Below are 23,369 nucleotides of genomic sequence, written 5' to 3' on the forward strand. Positions count from 1 at the left end.
GCCTTTATTGCTCTGTTTCATGGTCACATATACTGGCCAAAAATACAACTCCCATTGGCTGGCACTGAGTTTCTGCTTCAGCTCATTGCAGTTGACAGCAGGTTTAGACATACGTTATTTGTTCATGGCTGAGGCCATGATTCAGGAAAGCAGTGCCGAGCCTGACACCTTCTGTTTTAAGTCTGACAGATTCAGTGCATAAACCTTCAGTCCTCACCCTACATGGACAAAATCCATCCACATCTCGGGGCACCACAGCTGGGCCCAGGGGCCGGAGCATCCCCAGCTCCTCTGTGCACAGCCCAGGGAGGGGCAGCACCCTTGGGGCCCCTGGCACACACACCATGATCCCTGGCACACACACCATGGTCCCTGCACACACACCATGATCCCTGGCACACACACCATGGTCCCTGCACACACACCATGGTCCCTGCACACACACAATCCCTGCACACACACCATGGTCCTTGCACACACACAATCCCTGGCACACACACCATGGTCCCTGGCACACACACCATGGTCCCTGCACACACACCATGGTCCTTGCACACACACAATCCCTGCACACACACCATGGTCCCTGCACACACACCATGGTCCCTGGCACACACACCATGGTCCCTGGCACACACACAATCCCTGGCACACACACAATCCCTGCACACACACCATGGTCCCTGGCACACACACAATCCCTGCACACACACCATGGTCCCTGGCACACACACCATGGTCCCTGGCACACACACCATGGTCCTGGCACACACACAATCCCTGCACACACACCATGATCCCTGGCACACACACCATGGTCCCTGGCACACACACCATGGTCCCTGCACACACACAGTCCCTGCACACACACCATGGTCCCTGGCACACACACCATGGTCCCTGCACACACACAATCCCTGCACACACACCATGGTCCCTGCACACACACAGTCCCTGCACACACACCATGGTCCCTGGCACACACACCATGGTCCCTGCACACACACAATCCCTGCACACACACCATGGTCCCTGCACACACACAATCCCTGCACACACACCATGATCCCTGGCACACACACCATGGTCCCTGGCACACACACAATCCCTGGCACACACACCATGGTCCCTGCACACACACCATGGTCCCTGCTCACACACCGTGGTCCCTGGCACACACACAATCCCTGCACACACACCATGGTCCCTGGCACACACACCATGGTCCCTGCACACACACAATCCCTGCACACACACCATGATCCCTGGCACACACACCATGGTCCCTGGCACACACACAATCCCTGGCACACACACCATGGTCCCTGCACACACACCATGGTCCCTGCTCACACACCGTGGTCCCTGGCACACACACAATCCCTGCACACACACCATGATCCTTGCACACACACCATGGTCCCTGGCACACACACCATGGTCCTGGCACACACACAATCCCTGCACACACACCATGATCCCTGGCACACACACCATGGTCCCTGGCACACACACCATGGTCCCTGCACACACACAGTCCCTGCACACACACCATGGTCCCTGGCACACACACCATGGTCCCTGCACACACACAATCCCTGCACACACACCATGGTCCCTGCACACACACAGTCCCTGCACACACACCATGGTCCCTGGCACACACACCATGGTCCCTGCACACACACAATCCCTGCACACACACCATGGTCCCTGCACACACACAATCCCTGCACACACACCATGATCCCTGGCACACACACCATGGTCCCTGGCACACACACAATCCCTGGCACACACACCATGGTCCCTGCACACACACCATGGTCCCTGCTCACACACCGTGGTCCCTGGCACACACACAATCCCTGCACACACACCATGGTCCCTGGCACACACACCATGGTCCCTGCACACACACAATCCCTGCACACACACCATGATCCCTGGCACACACACCATGGTCCCTGGCACACACACAATCCCTGGCACACACACCATGGTCCCTGCACACACACCATGGTCCCTGCTCACACACCGTGGTCCCTGGCACACACACAATCCCTGCACACACACCATGGTCCTTGCACACACACCATGGTCCCTGGCACACACACCATGGTCCCTGCACACACACCATGGTCCCTGCACACACACAATCCCTGCACACACACCATGGTCCCTGCACACACACCATGGTCCCTGGCACACACACCATGGTCCCTGCACACACACAATCCCTGGCACACACACCATGGTCCCTGCACACACACCATGGTCCTGGCACACACACAATCCCTGCACACACACCATGGTCCCTGGCACACACACAATCCCTGCACACACACCATGGTCCTGGCACACACACAATCCCTGCACACACACCATGGTCCCTGCACACACACCATGGTCCTGGCACACACACAATCCCTGCACACACACCATGGTCCCTGGCACACACACAATCCCTGCACACACACCATGATCCCTGGCACACACACAGTCCCTGCACACACACCATGGTCCCTGCACACACACAATCCCTGGCACACACACCATGGTCCCTGCTCACACACCGTGGTCCCTGCACACACACCATGGTCCCTGCACACACACAATCCCTGCACACACACAGTCCCTGCACACACACCATGGTCCTTGCACACACACCATGGTCCCTGGCACACACACCATGGTCCCTGCACACACACCATGGTCCCTGCACACACACAATCCCTGGCACACACACCATGGTCCCTGCACACACACCATGGTCCCTGGCACACACACAATCCCTGCACACACACCATGGTCCCTGGCACACACACCATGGTCCTGGCACACACACAATCCCTGCACACACACCATGGTCCCTGGCACACACACAATCCCTGCACACACACCATGGTCCTGGCACACACACAATCCCTGCACACACACCATGGTCCCTGCACACACACAGTCCCTGCACACACACCATGGTCCCTGCACACACACCATGGTCCTGGCACACACACAATCCCTGCACACACACCATGGTCCTGGCACACACACAATCCCTGCACACACACAGTCCCTGCACACACACCATGGTCCCTGCACACACACCATGGTCCCTGCACACACACAATCTCTGCACACACACAGTCCCTGCACACACACCATGGTCCCTGCACACACACCATGGTCCTGGCACACACACAATCCCTGCACACACACCATGGTCCCTGGCACACACACAGTCCCTGCACACACACCATGGTCCCTGCACACACACAATCCCTGCACACACACCATGGTCCTTGCACACACACCATGGTCCCTGCACACACACCATGGTCCCTGCACACACACAATCCCTGGCACCCATGCCATACCAGGAGATCAGCATCTCAATCACACAATTGTGCAGATGCAAAACCAGATGCAGATGGGAGAACAGCTGATGTTTGGAGACAAGGAGCTCTGTGTGTGAAAATTAGATGAACAGGCTGCTTTGGCTGCTACTTGAGACAGAAATGGCCTTTCTTGGAGAGTCACTGTGGTTTTCTGCTCCATTAGACTGGGTTGGTTAAATTATACAAGTCATCAGAGCAAGGGTAATTCAAACTGCTCAAGAATATTTTATAAGTTTATTACATCAAATGTTGTTTTATATTGGAATGCTATTTCTATAAGAGTCATCAAAGTTCTAATGTGAATGCCCTGATTTATGAAGACTTTGATTTATGGCCATTAAAAAATGAGAAGGACAAAATCCAAGTAAGCACATGTTCTATCCAGACCATCTACCTGTTTGTGCAGTTCTGCACTCCATGTACCCTTACAGGTTCCTGCATATAAAAAGCCAAGGAAAAAGACTAAGTGCACAGTGCAGTTCTACATCTCACTTTATACAGTTGCAAAAGAAAACCATAAAGTTAAATGCACAAGTGGACAAATACCACAGAAGTCCATGTATTTAATGGCATGGGTTCTGCATTTGCTTGTGTTCATTTTCAGTTTAGGTCTTTATAAGAAAAATCTAAATGATCAGTTGTTTCATCACAAGCAGACAGTGACATCTAAGAAGACTAAGGCACTGAACTTGAAGGGAAGTTTACAAATGAAGAATTAGAAAGTGGAGAAATTCCTATGTCTTCCTCTTTCTGCTAATGACTTCTCTTGTTATTCACCTGCCAGCCTGAGCATGCAAGCTCATGAGTTATAATCCAGTATCTGTAATTATACTGTCCAGGGAGGTTTTCTCTATGAGTTGATTTACTTTATCAAGTCAATTAAAATAATGCCTATCTCCTGAGGCATCATGGTTCATTACTGTGTCCCAAATCTATAGACAGGAAATATTTTTGCCCATATGTTAGCATATGCTACAGAAATTTGCTTTGCCTTGCCTGGGCCCCTTATCCCACATCCCCTCAGCCTCATAACTCGTGTGTGCTTTATGCCAAGCCAAGGCACTGACTGGAGCAGGTTAAAGTGATCCCCTGTGGAAAGCAGGGGCCCCCAGCCCAGTCTCCAGTTGCAGCTCATCTCTGCAGCATGGTCTCTGCCTGCTCAGCACCAGCTGCCAGAAGTTACTGGGGCCATCACCTTTGTATTTCATTTTCTACTGACACCAGAGCATTTCCAGGCTTTGTACAGATCAGTGAAATGCAGGAGCTTTTTCACTCCTCTCCTCCTTCTGCAGCCCACACCCTCAGGTATCTCTTCTCTCTGGCTCTGTTAGAAATAAGCTCACCAGCTCTTTCCCACCTGAATGGATTTTCCTTTGATTGTCCTTATTTAGGTTGAAATAGGAAGCTTTTTTTTCTTTGTTGCACACCATCCTCTAAACCACCTACAAACCCAAAATATCTGGGTTTTGAGCACTCAGAGCAAGGTGATGTCTGCCTCACACCAAGCCAGGAGACAGCCAACAATCCCAAGGGTTAATCAAACAAAACCATCTGGCGAGGGAGTGCACACCCAAGTCAGGGTACTGAATCCCAGCAACTCCCCCAAGCACTGCTGGGGCTCATCCCATCACCCCACAGGGCAGAGGGATCCCAGAAAAGCAGCCACGGGCACTGAACTGTGCTACTTTTAATTCTTTCTTTAATAAAGCCAGTGGAGTTTTTCGGAGTTTAACTTGGCATTCAGTGCTTGAAGTTGGGCTGAAAGTGCAGCACAGCCCTCACTCAGAGGGATGTCACTGCCCTCTCCAGGGACATTTCTACTCCCATCTAACATCATATTGTGTCACCAAACCCAAAGAGAATGTTTAGGCATTTCAGCACAGATAAACGTGAGGAAAGGGTCAGCTTTTCAATATATTTTGATCATTTCAGAAGAGACAGTAATAATATAAATAATTTACAAGGGATTTATAAAATATGGATTAGATTCTTCCATACTGCCTCTTTCTACTTACTTACCTTCCTTCCTACTTTCTGTAAGGAAATTGGGCTACTAAGAGATGCAACATCATTATTATTCAGCAAGTAAGAGCATTTAGAGGTAACTTTGCCCCAGAGTATCATTTTCAACCATCCAGGCAGAAGCTGAGACTAATGTGTCACAGCAATGAAAGTTTGTGGTTTCTGGTTGGAAACACAAGTACTGAGCATTAACATGAGTTTTGAAAAATAAAAGCAAATATGTGCAACATTTCATCATTGAGTTTAATCCTTATATAATTAAAGAATTAACCCACATTGCTAATCTAATTTTTTAAGATTTTTATCTTTTTTATCTGTTTTATAGATATATAGCCATAGATATATAAAAGGTATACATCTAAATCTATAGAAAATAGATTTAGATTTTTAAGAAACCATAATAGTTTACACTTTGCATATAGACCAATTCATTTTAGCTTCAATTATTACTAACCACGTCTGCTGACATTAGAAAAATGCTACTGGGTATAGCAAACACAAAAATTACATAATGTAAAATGCTGTTTTCATGCCTTAATGATAATTAGTTTTAAAATGAACCACACAGTGATGCAGCTTTTAGCACTGTCCTGAACAGTGAAGAGGCAAACGCTTGGGGACACTGAGATGAAGATTGATCCAGGCATGAGAAAGTGTAAATTAAGAGCCATGGGGCTTGAATACAGCTATCAAATAATATACAAAATATTTGACCACTTTTCGAAGGTCTAATTGACCAGAACAATCCATAGTTTTCTCTATTTGTTTTTCACATCTGCAATTTTGGTTTTCAGTAACATTTTCAGGCAAACAAATATTTCTGAGGCATTTCAGTATGGAGGAGAATGGCTCCATGGAAAAAGCAGACCACCAGCTGCTCCCCTGGGAATCCAGCAAAATGGAACAGTTGATTTCTTATTAATGTAAATGAGCTCGTTATCTGGGTTGCGTTCAGACTGAGTTCAGCAGTTCAGAGCCTCTATTCCAGGAAATACAGAATTTATGTAACAGAATTGAAGAGAAAGTGAAGGAAGGAGCGAAGTAAGTGCCTGTTTCCCAACTAAATGCTTTTGCTATTCTGGTGTCAGGGTGGATGGGTGGAAGCTGAGATGGGATATGCTGGCCCATACCCTGAGCTGCAGGAAGATTTTATAGACACTGAGGTACTTAGAATTTCCAGGACACCAAGCACCCTGTACTGTGTTGTTATTGATATATACCTACATCAGGAAAAGTTTGTGAAACTGATACTCTCATAAGTTCCAGAATAAACTCAGCAAACAGCATTTCTTGGACTTTTTTATAGAGAACAAAAAGCTTTAAGGATGGGCAGTCCTTTCCACCATGAATTTCTAGACTGACTTGATGGTCATAACACAACAGTGAGGCCTGGGAATGCCTGAGCTGGTCCTGTATTTAGCTCTGACCCTTTATTCATGAGCACCCCTCAGAAAACACGAATCTGTTTCATAAGAATGATTTATCAACGTTACCCAGTGATCTGAGACCTATATGATGTATTCAGTAAGGTAATTAAGAGTGTAGCACCAGGTAGGAATATAATTCAATGGAATAAAAATGCTGAGTGAGAAAGAATGAGCAAAAATACATTAATTTTCCCATATCTCATTTTGTTCAGGAATTTTTTTTTTTTAATTTCATTCCATAGCCCATTTTGTTAGAGAATAAAACCAGAAATCTCTCAGTCCCTCATCCCGCTCCCAGAACATGTACCCTGTTCCTTGCTCTCCTACAAACAGTTCGTCTCAGCACCCCTGAGCAGTTCACCTGCAAAGCATCACCTGCACCTGCGGCAGAGCTGCGGGAGGGGAGATGCCTCTGGCAGCAGCCGGGGAAGGTGAAACCTCCTCCCACTGCTCCCACTGTGCCAGGGCTGGGCAGGGCTGCGGCACCACACGTGAGCACAGCGGGGGCAGTGCAACAACAGCACCGCAAAACACACATCGGGGCTTTCTGGACTTCAGGCTTGTATTTGCAAGCGAAACGACACCCGGCTGCCCAGGTGAGCAGGGGTGGGGCATTGTTTTCTCCCCCTTCTGACACAGAGAGCTGCCCATGAACCCTGTTCAGAACAGTTCCCCTCCCACAGCCACTGTCCCAGCTGAATTTGAGTCCAGCATCCCCTAAGCTCTTGCTGAGAGCATGAAATGTGCTGTCTTTGGCCTTTTCACAGTCCCTGGACTCCAAGAGCCAGTGCTTGGACCCCTCCCAGGGAGGAGTGTTTCCCAGGCAGTCCCATCCCTGTGCATGGCAAAAAGTTGCAAACTCTGTCTTGGAGATAAGGGATTTTACAGCAGCTGAGGCTGAGCGGTGCCACTGCCTGAGTCCAGCTCATGTAATGCTCTCTGCTTCTGAAAATTAACTTCTGAATGGCCAAAATAGGGTGCGAGTGATCCCTCCCAAGAATGATGCAAAGGTGCTTCTGCCAGGAGGGGCTGGGGATATTCCCAGGGGTGGGATTACAGACTTCCAACTCTCAGGCTGCTGTTTTAACTATTAAACATTTTTCCAGGAGGGGGAAGCAAAAAAACCTCTATTGGAATACTGAGCCCACACACTGGACATACGAAGTCCGTCTCTGCTATTGCATATCTCCCTCATTCACTCTCCCTTCAGAGAAGAGTCTCCCAGAAGCTTTACCAAAGTTTTTTTCATACCATTCTTTGCCTGAAACAAGAATTTTCTCCACCATGGGTGACAAAGCCTGGTATCTCTCTTTTCCTGGCTGTTACTTAAGGTATGAGATCCATATCCCCAACACAAACCATGCTGGGACTTCTAATTGGGTTTTCCTCCCACTGTAACTCCCTCTACCATCTGTTCCTCTTTTTCTCTCAGATGACACATCCTTCAGTCACTGAGCAGTGCCATGGCAAGCCAACCCAACCCTGGAGACTCTGCCAGAGCAGCACCTTCCCTCTTCCCTGTGCCCCAGCCTCAGCTCTGGGTGGAAGGTGGGACTTCAAACCACCACCTGCCCACCTGGGACAGGGAGGGGATTATGTGCTGGTGGATCACTACATTCCAGTCCACATTCCTGGCTGGGTTTTGCCTCCTGATATGCTATAGGGTTTCTTTCAAAAGGAGGCAGAAACCCCAGTGCCTCTGAAGTCCAGAGCAAAGTTGTTTTTAAGCAGCAGCAGAGCTATTTAACCTCTGACAAAACCAATTTTTCTGCTTAGTTGAAGTTACCCATCCCCAGCGCTAATGAAGGACTCCGGAGCCTCTCTGCTGAGATAATTGGTAGCCCCAGGCTTCAATAGGATCCAGGAACTGCTTTCCACTGCTTCATCTGAGGAGACAGTAATCTGTTGGAAACATGGCTACTTCTTCTGGCCTCTTTCCAGACCCCCAGTCATGTTAGAGTTGAGCTACAGCAAATGAAAATACATTAGAATTTTAAAATGATACATAAGTGATTCTTGCTCCTTGGGAAAGTTGAAGCTAATGTTGCCTGCAGCTATTACTAGTGTTTTCAGAAATAATTCATTAGCTGCAAAAATCTTCTCTTATTTCTCAGGAAATGAAACAAAAAATTAGCTGTTTTACTTTCCTTATTAATTCCTTCCTTTCCATCTCCTTCAGCACTCTCCAAGCTGCAGAGTGGAGACGTGAGGTCTTAGAGACCATGGAGACACAAGTGAACTTTTGGCCAGGTACCATAAGATGGTGTATTTCACCAGCTCTAATACTTTACTCATGGTTTTCTGGGAAGGGTTTCTTGACCTGCCTGACCTCACCTCGCAGAGGAGCAGTAGGACATGTCAGTGGTGACCTCTGGCTGCCAGAGAGTGATCACCAGAGCTCCATGGTGAGATACAAAAGGACTGGTGGGATCAGCCAGTCTCTCCCAGCGGAGACACAGCCAGCACTAAGCCAGGGGGGACCAAGGGAGAGGGACTGCTTTTACCCCCAGTAACTCTAACAGCTCCATTCTTCATGGGGTGAGGAAGACCCAGGAAGACTTTTTTTACCTGCACTTCAGTGCTTTTGGTTTTGGTCCCAGAAGAAAAGCAACACATGCAACTGAATGAGAGAGCAAGAGAAGAGAGTTTTGTAGATTTTCTTTTAAAGAAAATACACCAGGGGTTGAAGTCAACTTCATGGGCCAAATATTTTGGTCAACCTCATAATGTCTGAGAAATGCAAAACTAAATTTCTTGTAATTTCTGTAAAGTTCTGAAGAATTGAAGGCCTTTCTGAAAGTCTTGAAGAGCACCAAAAGCTCTGAACTAACTGCACATACTCTGGCTGCTCACTGCAGCCCTGGATGAACCTCCCTTGCTCTGCACAGAAGGGGCCCAGCTGTCCAAGCCACACCTGTGGCTTGGAGAGAGGGAGAGAGGGAAGAGTCACGCTGACGGTGCAAGAGTGGGAGCTTCCACCCCGCTCTCTCACTCATACACATCTCACCTTTGCTGACATTTAAGGTACACTCTTTTTCCCTGGACATGGAATTAAAACCTCAACATCTAAGCAAAACATGAAAAATATGTGAGTGATTTGCTAGTTGTCCTGGAGAGCACTTGGCTGAACTGCTCATCCACAGCAAAGTCAATGCTCTCGATGCCATCTGTAGACGGCACTGCCGGGTGCTGCTCTTGGGGGCTCTGTGTTCCACCAGCCCTGCAGGGCCAGGGGAGAACCTCTGGCAGAGACAGTGGCCTCTGCTCCTCCTTGGTGGGTGCCGACCCTCAGGGGCTCCCGCGCTTGGGCTGCCTGTGCCCCCCAACCCACGCTCCCATTCCCTCCACACATGGATGCGCCTGGAAGCATCTGGAAAGGAATTCATTTTTCCTCCTTAGTGGTTTGACACAGCAATTAGATTGGGTTCAATTGTTGGGACTTTACCACCTGTGCTAATAGCCAAAATTTCTTTCGAAGATAGACTGCAATGTTTTGAATTTGGAGAGAGATTGCTATCCCTTTTAATTACATTTTCTGTCTCTAATGAGACAATTACAAGCATTTCAATAGCTCCCAGTCACCAGCTTTCCACTGTATGAGAGCATAGGAGAAAAAGGCATCCTTACCTCCCCTTTCTCTTTCCTCTCCCACCCACTAATTTCTTTGAGCAATTCACAAGTGTGTCATGTATATTCATCTCCATCCTAGCAGAGATCCTAGCAGCAGTTAGACTGCCCAAAGCCACTCCTGGAGCCACTGCACTATCCCAGCTGTTGCACCTGAGGACCAAACTCCCAGTTCAGTGACCTTCATAGGGCAGCGTGTAAAGAACAGCTGCACACCCCCACTCACTCCTCTTTTTCAGCTCACGTCACAAGTGCTGAAATCAAAGATATTATTCATAGTGTAGAGAGGATATTGTCTCAGAAGCAGGAGGAGCACAGGAGGTGCCTGCTGGACCAGTGCCAGTCCGTCACTCCAGTGATCTTCTCACAAAGGTCAGTGACTTCAGCATTAGAAACTTTCCTGGAAAATGAACTGGAAGCTTAGGTTCCTACTACGTGGTACCTGAGCACTGAAGGGCTGGTTCCTTCCAGCTAGAAATCCTTTCTGCTATTGAAACCGGAGCCCTTTAATCTTAAGCAGCATCAAATGTTGTTATTGTAAGATTGCATAGCTCTGTGGATAAATGCTGCATTTAACATTCCTGTGTAATGAAGTAAAACACTCTGGTCAAGAATGGAAGTTTATTTAAGGCAATATAAAAATATTGCCATTAATCCAAGATTCTTGTACACTACAGACCAGGATGCTGGAGAGCAGCCATTGTAAGCAGGACAGATTTAAAGGCCTCCCCATGTGCAGGCAGTCATTATGTCTCTTGGTGGAGTCACAAGGCGTCTTAGACAAACAGTAATGACACATAGATACATATACCTATACCGTGGTATCTACAGCCCCATGGACTGATGCCAGCTGAGCATGGAGCAGAAAAAGCAGGAGGAAGGGTGAGAACTTGACCAAGATTAAGCTTGGGAGTGGGAGCAAGCAGTGAGTCAGAAGCTCTCAGGATGCTTGCCCAGCCCTGTGCCCCTCTTGCCCCACATACCACAGGGGAGATGCACATTCCTGTAGCTGCAATCATCACCCACACTTGGGATTTCTCCACTGAGATACCTTCAGGATTGGCATACCTGCTTTGTGATGTCAGGGAACAAAGAGCTGGGACTCCTGGAAAGAATTAATTTCCAGCCAAGCTGGAAATATCAACTAATTTTCAAAAATTTTCAAAATAATTTCCTTTGTTTCTCTTTTTTTTTTTTTTTCCTTACAGCTTCTAGAAAATCAGTCTGAAAAGTTTTGCTAAGGTTCAAAGTGGTCCAGCTGCAGCCCTGACACAGACACAAAACGTGTTAAACAGTTTACATCATAAACCCCAAGCAGTGGGGCCCAGTCATGTGAGCTCCTACCAACACCCTATCCTTGGGGAAGCTTCCCCAGGAGCCAGCAGGATCTAGGGTTTACCTTTACCAAGTTAAACATGAATCACTGTTGTCTGATTCGAGATCATCTTCCCGGTACTTTTCCGACTAAATCATGCTGTTTTGACACACTAGTTCAAGAGCTGTCACTTTAATTATAAGAATGAGTGGTGATGCAGAAAACCAGCAGTAGCAGCAACAACAACAAAAAAATTACAAATCCCCAACTGTTAAAACCAGAGCTTTAATGAGAACAGTGGAGAGGCTGGAGAAGCTTCTTGCTGTACATACATGCAGGACAGGATGAGCATCCAGAGCATCTTGCTGAGGGACCCTGAGCCCTTCACAGAAATGGAGAAGTTTACACTCCCCCTTTGACAGCTAAGAAGATGAAAGAGAAGAGCTGCAGTCTTGGGGGTTTGTAAGAGGCCAGGAGCTGAACACAGCAGCAGGGTCCCAGCCTTGCCACCCCACTGCAGCTGGCACCACTTGTGAGACATCAAAGTGTTGAGCCTGATATCAAATTATTGACATTTTCAGATAAGGCCAGGTAGCAATAATGAACATTTGATACTCAAACCTTTTTGGGGAATGAGCTGTTCTTTTCAAAAGAAATGGCTTCTTACTAGAAATAAACTTTCAACCTGTTTATCCTTCAAATTTCCTTCAAGTTGTTCACATTTTTATCCAAGAAGGTCTTTGCAGACACCAAAACTGCCCAGTTTGTGTAACATCTTCCAAGTCAACCCAAGACTGTGCATTCACGTTCAGGAAAAAAAAAAAAAAAAACAAACAGAACAAAAAAGCTTTGGTTTTGAGACTTGCATTTAGCAGGAAACAAAAGACATTCATTCTCACCAACCTTCCTCACTTAGAAAAATCTCCTCCATGACTTCAATCCTACTTCCTAAAGAAAGAGGTGAGAAAAGAAGTGCTCTGTTTCCCCCAGCAAAGCTCTGGGTTTCCCAGCTCTCCTCTCAGCAGCCCCTACAACCCACCACTTGTTTTCCCATCACACGATTCCTGTGACTCCAGGCGCAGCCCCCAACCAGAGCAGTGACCCCAGTTCTCTCCAGTTAAACCTGTTACCTACATGAATGAGCTGAGGAAAACCAACAGGAGCCCTCCCAGCAACCAGTTTGTGACTCCAGAGCTCAGGGACAGGGGTTTGAAATCCTCCCCAACTTTGGAATAAATTCCAAGACAATATACAATCCAGAGCTCATATTCTCCAATCCTATTTACTGAAACAGTCAGAACTTGCACTTCCCATGGCACCCTGGGCATATTATTATACTATGCAATTTCCTTCTGCAAAAAGCCAATTAACTGCACATGTCTGCACCCATTCTGCCAACTACATCATTTTATAATTTCAGAACAGCAGCGTAAACTGTCAGGGAGTTATCAGCAAGAACTGCTCTGCAGTAATTAATAGATGCAAAAATTAAGAAAACGAGCAAACTAGGCACACAAATTAACAGTCAATTATAACACAGTAATCTACAGGGCTAGGATCTTGGGTAAAACAAATTTCTACATTCAGATTTACCATCTCCCTGCTATGACAGAAGCCAAAGAGCAGACTAAACATGAGCTGATTGGAAAACTGGTTTTGATTTCCCTCTGTATGTGCTCCAAGACAGAGATCTGAGAGCAAGCAGGTCTGATTGTAGTTTGGGATCTTAAATAATTCCTGATGCCCCTTCCCTCTCACCTTTGATCAACAGGTGATGGAGTCATTCTGACAAAAACCTTCCATAGTTGAAGTTTCTCTTTATCCTGGGAGCCTTTTGTTGATCTGGCCATTTTACACCCTTCCAGACACTTGTGAGTCCAGGATGGACACTGCTGGCCCCACCCCGTAGCCATCTGGGCCCCCTGGAAATCACTGCCTTCCACTGGGTTCCTGCCTGCACAATGCTGGTTGCTCAAAGCATGGACAGCACTCAAACCTTCAGCTTCACCCAACTTGCCTCAGAACCTCTGAAAAGTTCACTCCCACCCTGTTTTGTGGAAAGCCTCTGGTCCAAGCAATTGAGATTCTCCTGAGAATGGTGGGGTTGAGTGTAAGGTGGAACATGAAGCACAATACAGATTAATATTAAAGAAGAAATTCTCCACTCTACAAAATTGCAACTAATAAGAACTTTGAACATCCACTTGTCACACCAATTCTACATAAGATTTTCCCCCAATTTCAAGTACAGGGTTGCTTCTCCTGATCATCACAAGCTCTGCAAGACCCTACTGAAGTGGTAGGGTTTTTAATCAAGCCCTGCATACAGCAATTGAGAAGATAACCCAAGATACAGATGAAGGAGGGAGCCCTTCCCATGCATTGTCTTGCAGTTCAGCCCAAGACTGTGCATTTGTGGAGAGGGTTAAAGGATTTGATTGATTTTAAAGAAACCTCAACCTGCCACACACTATTCCATGAAAGTGAGGTTACTTTCCAGACTGAAGATAGATAAAACTGCTTTTGCACATCCATGAGCTGGAAATAAAACTGCATATTTATGCTACATCTACTTACTTCTTAGTAAAGGTGCACAGGACTGAACAAATCAATTGCAGGCACACGGGATCAATAATAAACTGGATGACCACAATCCTGGAAAATGCATTTGCTTAATTACATGGTTTCCACATTTCCCAATAAACTACACTTCCGTACAGCCACTAAGCCATTTTTACTGAAATGCTTTACCATAAAACAAACATATTTACAAATACATTTGCACAATGGATTGAGAGCAGCCCTAAGGAGAAGGACTTGGAAGGGCTGGTGGACAAGAAGCTCAACATGCCCTTCTGGCAGCCCAGAAACCCTCCTGGGTTCATCCCCCCAGCATGGGCAGCAGGTGAGGAGAGGATCCTTTCTCACCTGTACTCCTCTTGCAGTATCAGAACCATCATCAAGGAACTAATGTTATAATTGAAAAGAACTTATAAACTTCACCAAAAAAAAAAAAGGCAGAAAAAAAGAGAGTTAGTGATCTTAATATTTAAAGACTCAAAATTAAGAATAAAGGAAAAAAATGTTTAGAAAGCTAGAGATTATAGAATCGTCTCAGTTATGGAGAAGTATTGCTAACTCCTACCATTCCAGGAGAACATGCTCAACTCGCAAAAGGAATGGTTTGTTCTTAGAGCAACACAGCTATTTAAGAAAATTACATTTTTGTTGTTCTTTTTCTTTACCTTTGGCTCCATTTCTGGGCATATTTTACCTCTTGTTTCTAAATGCACAAGGGCTCTTTCCTTATGGAAGGAAGCAGATTCTCATATATTCAGATGAATGCAATCCCACATACCAGGACACTCAGGGAGCTCATAGGCCTATGAAGAGACCATGTAAAAAATGATCTTTTAACACCTTCTGTTTCAAATGCAGAAGAAAACTGCTTAATCCCAGGCTGGACATTACAGGGGCCTCTCTTTTTCCCCATCCCATGTCAATGAAAGATTTCTCTACAGAAGAAAATCACAGGGGCTCTTCAGCAGGTTGTAAAAGAACCTGGATTTTTTGCTTGACTTTTCATCATTAAAAATTGAGATCCTCAGCTGGAGAGCAGGGGGAAGTGTAGGAACATCACTTGAGCTTAATTTTGCTCTTACATAAATCCGACTCACTGGTGCTTTGGCTTTATTTGCTCTTCCTTTCATGTGGAGCCAGTCAGGTGTGTGGAAGGTGGAGCTGCCTGTGCACAACTGGCAGCGCCGCATTATCAGAGCCCAACGGGATGATCTATGGAAGATGAGGACTGAGCTCCTGGCTTTGCCTATTTGCTGTGGGAGATGTTCTCCTGTTGATAACCAGTGGTGAAAGGTTTTTAGCATTGTCATGGGAACGGCGGTCATCTTCGGAGAACAGCCTCTCCTCCATGCGAGGCTGCCTTGCTTGTTTACACTACAAAGCCATTTTTCAGGAGTATTTTGCCTTGGATTTCCAATAGTTTCACTTTTCTCAAAACCCAGGTAGTAGAAATTACAGAGATCATAATGATGAATGGTGATACAACTCCTAAAGGGAAACAGGCAGGACCCAGTATGTGTCAAAACCATGAGCTAATTTTGACTTGTAGGGAAAGTGATCTGACAACTTCATTACCTTCTACTCAAAAGGCTCACTCTTGCTCTCTCTCACACACATGCTTCCCCCAAGAATTTACCAACAGGATTTGTTTGTACAGTCTCACATGGTGTGGAGGTGAAGCCAGCACACTGTACAACCCTTTTTAGCATGTGCTGATGCAGAGACATTTGCAATGTCTGTGTCATCAAGTGACAGCCTGTGCAGAAACACAGCTGCTATGAGGGTCCCTCGGGGGCTAAATCTTTTATACTGCTGCATCTCCAGGTTACAGAGACAGAAGGAAAGGCCTGGCAGTCCTACCATGCCACCACCAGTAGCTCTTGTTAAGACCTAATGTTATCAGCTCTCAGGGATGAGGCAGCAGCAAGAAAAAAACCCTTGTGGAAGACTTTAGTTTTTTAAAAACTACTACAAAAAACCTGCACCCTTTATAGCTTCAGTACTCAATTCTGAAAGAATGTGGTAAAAGCAGGGTTTCCCATGATCAACAGTTTGGGTAGATTTTGAAAATGAAAAACTCTTCCAGTATCTGCCTCCATTCTGCTCCTGAAATGACCACCTGCCTCTTTAGGATCCGGTGGCTCAATAAGGGTCTTCTGCAGGACAAAGAAAACCTTCCAGTGACAAAATGCTACTCTGATTAAAGACCACCAAGAAACGAAACTGGCTTTCAGCTTGACAGAGATCCTCATTGCAAAAACCAAAATTACATCCTCCAGTGATTTATTCCCAACCCATCTCTGGGGATCACACCCCTTCGCTCACACACCTGCAAGTGTTCTTGAGCAGGCCACAAGTTAGTGACAGGTTATGTTACACAATGAAGTAACGTAACAGTGAAGACCTTTTGTTTTTTTCCTTAAAATTTTCCTACTCTGGGATGCTATCAACCCCTGTGAGTCTTTAATTCACAGACAGCTTGTAACACACCATGAGAAGCAGACCCTTGCTCTCAAATCCCTACTGCACTGGCCAAAGGCATCAGGCGCTTCCAGAGCTCTCATGGCCCACCACACACCTCAGCATCTGCAGCACAAACCCACAGTGCCCCTTGATGTCTCCGTGCAAGACCTTCAGCATGGTTATTAGAGGGGTTTGTGATCCGATTCCAGACTAGAGGTGGGGCTGAGCATTAACACTCTCTGCTGGAGCCAGCCCTGGCCACTCACCTGGGCATGACAAATGCAATGACCTTGACCTCACCCTGCAGCGAGTTCCTGTCTGGAACAAATTAGACAGGTTAAGAAGCTAAAGAGATGGCACCACACAGATTAATCAAACAGACAGACATTGGGAGAAGGTCTCCAGTCTCCTTTATTTTCATTTATAGAAATGTATGAATACTAATCAGCAGAATATAAGGAAAATATTTCAAGTATTTCCCAGTCAAAAACACAAGGCTATAGTCAGCCCTCCTGGCACAGCTGAGCTGACTTCCTATTTAGAGCCCAAGGACTGTATTGCATTTTGGACCAACTCAGGGATGTTCCTTGAACCTGAATTCCAAGGGCCAGTTTGTCCCTGGTACCTCCTATCCTCAGATTTGACGAACACATTTCCAAGTTCTGTCATTACCTCAGCAGCACAAGATCAACCCTCTGTAAGACTGAGGGCCAAATGAAATTATGAGACCAGGGAGGGTGAAAATAGAAGGAACAGATACACAAGCATGAGCAGGAAGTATCCACAAAGTGCTGTTGCCACAAAAAGAAGGCACTTGAGTTAATTTACTCTGCATTGTTGATTCCTCATTGAGACTTTAGAAAAAGAATAATTAAACCTGAGTTCTTATGGCCTTTTTTGTCTGATTTGTTATTTGGTAAATTCTCACTCCTTTCAAAAAAGGGGGAATTTGCAAGAAGTCATCAAGGTCAGACAAGATTCTCTCAGGGAGAAAAGAGATCAGCACTTCCCAGCCAGCCTGATTTCTTTGGAAATTGAGGAACACACAGAGAGAGAGAGGATTCCAGGTGCCCCTGTACAGCCAGCAACCTCTGAAAAGGCAGTGAAAGCAAAGCCTCCAACATGGAGAAGTCATTGCTTTGGCTCCTGCTGCTGCCGCACACTGGGGCTTGCTGGGACTGCCAGGAGAAGTCAGATGAACAAGAAGCTGTGAACAGAAGGGCAGGAGCAAGTGTCCAGCTGGCGAATTCTCCTCCAGGTTCCCTTGCATCGATGGTTCCCCACTGCCTGCCAGTGCAACAGCTGATTCCTGAAACACAGTCATTACAGGGAGAAGGTGAGAGAAAATGAGCTGCACCTCCACTGCAGGGCAGTCACCACGAGGTACAATAGGGCTTAAATCACCCAGTAAATCCCATTTAGTCTGAGAACATCCATTTTCACTCCATGGGCCCGGTTCTGCCTCTCTACCACTGTAAAGCAGCAGCAGCAGCAGCCACAGTGAGGCCCACAGGTTGTACCAATGTGAAGTAAAACCTAACAGTGACAGGAACAGACATTTTTCTGTAGCACTGTGCCCCTTCCCAGATTTTACCATTCAGTAAATACATCGGTATCTCCCAGCCCTGACCGTCGGAGAAGCACAGCTACCACAACTGGATCAACTCTTGTCCTATGCAGAGAGCTGCCCACAGATAGCCCAAAGACCCCTAACTTCTGCTTGGTTTATAGTTCTGCAGAAACTGGAATTATTGCTCTGCTCCAGATATGCCTGCCCTTGGCTTAATGAGGTGTCACGCTTGAGAGCTGCGATTCATGCATCACACATGGTTGGAAAAGGCTTGCTGTATTTTCCTCTTGCCTTGGGGTCATTTCAAAATACCAGAATCTGCACAGGGAGGATTCAGACAAAGCTGGCTGTGCACAGAGCAATTCCACACCCTCCAAAACTCTGGGCGGCAGCCTTACCTTTACTCCTTAAACATGTGAGCTCTCAAGTAGCTGGCTTCCCTGCTGGCTCTCACAGGTCTATAACAACATGGACCCACCAGCTCATCTTACAGCAGGACTCTGGGAACAATTTCTAGGCTCTGCTCAGTTGGGATGGACTTAAGATATCTGCTGAGATGTGGGCTGAGTCCTGATTTCAGGGAACCACTCACCCCAACTCCATTACTGCTGCCTCTCTCCAGTCTTCAGCCTGCCAGCATCTGAGGATCATTCCCACAGGATACAGTGCTCTTTTTTTTGGAGCTTCCATTCCACATACACTGCTCTTCAGCAGATCAGGTGGATGACGTTATCCCCTCTTTTTGCAGCCCAATGAGGAAATGAATTCCTGAATATATCTTTTATTTCACTTCATCTGATGCTCCTGGCTGGCTACAGAGTTTTATTAAAATAACATTACTGTAAGCTTTTATAATAACTTACATGTTGAATGCAGGTAAGAGCTACTCTTGGCCACAGCAGTTAAGATTTTCTCCTTCCTTATCTAAAAGCTTACATAACAAACTGAGGAAGAAAGGAAAAAACTCTATTGTGACTTCCTCTTCCTGAAAGACTGAGAAAAATCCTGCACACAAAGGCCATCACTGGCAGTTTTGGCAGCGCAACATTGTGTGCTTGAGGCTTGACAATCCCACTTTAGAATTCCTAGTTCTAACAAACATGCTTATTTCAACCTTTACATAAGTTTGAAACATACTCCTGCCCAACACTGATGGGCAATGATTTTCTCAGGCAGGGCTGCCAGTCAGTTTCAGAGGTGCCTTTAGTAAGCAAACAATGGGATTAGGAGGTACCAGGATTAGGCAGTGCTGGACTGTGCCTCCAGCGACCATCAGAGTTTGGGAGCCAGGACTTCTCTGTTGCTGGCTCTGCCCCAGATGTGTTTCCCAGCTTCAAGCCATCCTTCATCCCTGCCAGAGCTTACCTAACTTGTACAACCTGGGTGGTCCCCATCTATCACCCCAAAACTTCTTCAGTTCTCAAGGGTAAGGATGCTGAATGTGCAGAGACTTAACAGTACCTCCATCTCACCTCAGATGCCAGCACATACCCCAAGTTCCTAAGCCAGCTACCACTCACCAGAAGTACTCATAGAGGGTCACCCGTAGAAACAAAATCCCCAGTGCTAAAAAATAAGAAATAGAATTGGCTTTATTTGACATCTGACAGGACTGTTAACCTTAGAACTAAGGCTGGAGTGTCTTTACACTCCACAACTGTGCCACCCTAAAGTGAGTGAGATTCAGCAGACTGAGTGCAGGTATTCCCACATGCACTCCTGGCTCTGCCCCTGGTTTATTACATGAGCTCCACCACATCATTTCAATTCTGCAAGAAACTCATGGTACACAACAAGAAGCAGTTAGTATACATAGAGTGCTCCAGAGAGCTGCATGCAGTGCACTGCGACCCTGAAACAAGCGGAACAAGGGAGAAGAATGAAAAATTCAACACGGAAACAAGAGCTAAAACTCTCACTTTTGGCTGCCGGTGCCATCGCCATAGCAATGCTGACTCGGGGAGTGCAGAGCCGGGTGCTGACACTCCACGCAGATGGTGTGGCCCTCCCTGAGGTAATGCATCCAGCGAGTGTAGGAGTGGTGGTTGTGCAGGCAGCCCGGCGTGATGGCCACGAGCTGGAACTCCACACAGTACCTGCCAACCGAACAATGGCGGGTCAGCTCAAAAACCAGGGGAGGCCCTGCACGGGGCTGCCAGAGCCACACTCACCTGTGAGACCACAGATCACTAACTAAGAAAAACCAAACCAAACCAAACAATCCCCCCATCCAAGGTCATTAAAAGCAGAACACGTGGTGTACCTGCATTTTGACAAGGTTAAATAGGGAATAAAACTATTCTGCTGATGCTTTCAGCTAACATATAAAAAATATCAGGTATGACTGGCATCTGTTTTTACCAGTAGGGACACAGACTGGTCAAGCATTTGACTAATCTAATTCCAAGTCTGGTACCCACTTGCTGAGCCACACTTCCTCTATCATCTCCTCTCAGAACAGGTTTCATAGAGCAGGTTGTGACAGGAGCTAAGATTTGGTCTGTAAAGGTTTTCCTTGTGATGATCTCCCTCCTGCAACCAGAGAGACTCTGTGGGTGGCATATGGCTGAGTCCCTGAGCTGAGCCTCCAACTTACCCTGCCCTTTCACTGGCATCAGCTGCAGCTCTTTTCTTCCTCGCTTTTCCAAACCCTCCTGTAGTTATTAATGCCGGGACTGTGTATACCAAAGAGAAAGGGTACAGAGCATCAGTGGCAATGCTGCTCTAAGGCTCTTTATGTCTGCAAAACAGAAAAGATGAGCTTTTAATGTCATAGGGTTTTAACAGGCAACAAAAACAATTCTAAGTTTGTATTTTCATATTATCCATCACTGTCAACCATTCCACTCAGAAGAGAATCTGTATAACTGACAGATTTTTGCCTGAGCAGAGTAAGCCTACTTACAGGATCAGCCAAAGACAGGGGGAGGCAATATTCGCTTAATGCCAGCTCTCAACAGGTTTGAAGAAGTCACTTGCAGACTGGACAGATTTTGACCCCAAAATACCAACCAAAATGACAAGCAACTCTTCTAAAAGAATCATAAAGGTGTTCCATGAAAATCTGATTTGAACAAACTAAACCCAGGCTTTTTCTCCAGAAATCATCTGGAGGTCTCCCTTGCCTGCACTCTGCTCCAGTGCAGAGAAGGCATATCTCGGCCTTGAGAGGTATTGCTCTTTTGTGACTTTTTGCAGATAACTCATAAAATAAAAAAATACATATATAAAAATGAAAAAAAAAGTGTTCAACACCCACTTACAGAAGTTTTAAACAGACATAAATCTGCCAATCTTACCAAAATTTTCAGAGATTTACACTTGTATAAGTGAGAGCACAGCAGACCTGTAACATCTCACTTTTGAGACACAGTGGATCACAGTAAATAGCAGGTACCACTTCCAACACTGTCCTGGGAAGGATGTGTCTAAGCCCTTGCATGAAGAGCTCAGTTCTCAATTAGCCCAGGCAGGCCCATGGCAAACATCCCGGTGTCTAAAAACAATTCTTCAAATAGAGTAAAAATCAGCTCTGCTGACCCAAACCAGAGTCCTCCCCACAACTACCCAGACACTTTTCAATGGACTTACTCAGGGACTGTTGGCACTCTGTTCCTTGCTGAGTCCAGTACTCTACACAGCCAGCCCTCTCCTCCAGAGCAGGACATGCTTCTCCCCCGTTCCTGGGCTCCTGAATGATGTGCCTCATCCGGACACGATAGGTTGTCTTACAAGGCTCTGCGCAGCCACTCCAGGCACTCCACTGAGATACGACACAGGGGATCACTGGAAGAAGAGCAACAAATGGGGATGTGGAAGGTTAAAGGAATGATGCCAGTGAAATGCCTGCTCCAGAAATAACATTTTTTGACATAGCTCAGCACAACCTTCCTTATTTTAGACCTGTCCCATAGTTCTCTTGGGCAGTTCTGAGTAGTTCTCCTCCAGGCCCCTTCACCGACCCCACAAGACGCACTGAGCCCGGTGGTGCCCGGACACGCAGCCAGAGCCCGAGGAGAGCAGGGGGCTGGTCCGCTCGGGGGCAGCGGGGCCGGGAGCGGCCGCGGCCGCAGTCCCTCACCTGTGCAGGCCTGGGCGTAGTCGTGGCAGCAGTCGAGGGTGCGAGCGCACGCCTGGTCGCAGTAGCAGGGCCCGGTGGAGCCGTCGGGCCGCCGGCCGGCGCTCAGGCAGGCGGCGTCGCGGCCGGGGCAGCACAGCCCGCGGGCGGCGCAGCCAGAGGCGCGGCGGGGCAGGGCCGGCGGTGGCAGCGACAGCAGCAGCAGCAGCGCCGGGAGCCAGCAGGGACTGCCGGCCATGGCCTCGGAGCTCCGCCACCTGCGCTGCCGCCGCCCGCTGCCCCCCCCCAGCTGTGGCGGAGCGCCGGGGCGGAGGAGCCGGCCCGGCCCGGCCCCCACAAGCGGCAGGAGGCGGCCACACCGGGCGGCGCTGGGGCGAGTCCTGTGGCGGCCGCTTCTCCGGGACCACGGTGTCAGCGCATCCCCGGTCCGGGGCCCGGTGTGCCGGGCTGTACCGGGACTGTGCCTGCTTTACTGGGGTTGTACTGGGGTTGTACTAGGGCTGTACCGGACCGTGCCGGGGCTGTGGCCAGTGCCGAGCCGCCGCCCTGAGGCGGCAGGTGCCGCTCATACCAATACCCTCATCTCCTGCCACACTCTTTGTGGCACCTCGCGCTGGCCGCGCACCCGACAGTCCCTTTCGGTGGACTCATCAAACCAAAAACTCTTCAGCCCTGACTGCTGGCATTTACCCACCAGATTATCGAAAGATTATCATAAAAAGTAGATTATAAAGGAGACCAATATTTTTGCTGGATTTGACTCTAGCATACCTCAGGAGCCATTAAAAAACAGAAAGTACTTCATTGCCGGTACAGCAGCTCCTAAGGAACACGATCCAGCTGGCTATGCTACCTCTCTACAGAATTACCCTGTAATTTCTTCTTAATT

The 23,369-nt window shown here is 47.4% G+C and overlaps 1 protein-coding gene across 1 annotated transcript; it reads right to left on the minus strand.

Moving 5' to 3' along the window:
• Positions 1-17,225: 17,225 nt before the first annotated feature.
• Positions 17,226-22,718, minus strand: LOC116452701 (somatomedin-B and thrombospondin type-1 domain-containing protein-like). Its single transcript, XM_032127371.1, has 5 exons — positions 22,484-22,718; positions 21,994-22,188; positions 20,999-21,077; positions 20,322-20,498; positions 17,226-18,141 (listed from the first exon to the last, which is right to left on the minus strand). The coding sequence occupies exons 1-5, from the start codon at positions 22,716-22,718 to the stop codon at positions 18,024-18,026; spliced, it is 804 nt and encodes a 267-aa protein (XP_031983262.1). The 3' UTR covers positions 17,226-18,023.
• Between the last annotated feature and the right edge of the window lie 651 nt (positions 22,719-23,369).

This window comes from Corvus moneduloides, chromosome 17 (genome assembly GCF_009650955.1).
Source record: "Corvus moneduloides isolate bCorMon1 chromosome 17, bCorMon1.pri, whole genome shotgun sequence".
NCBI classification, from domain to species: domain Eukaryota; kingdom Metazoa; phylum Chordata; class Aves; order Passeriformes; family Corvidae; genus Corvus; species Corvus moneduloides.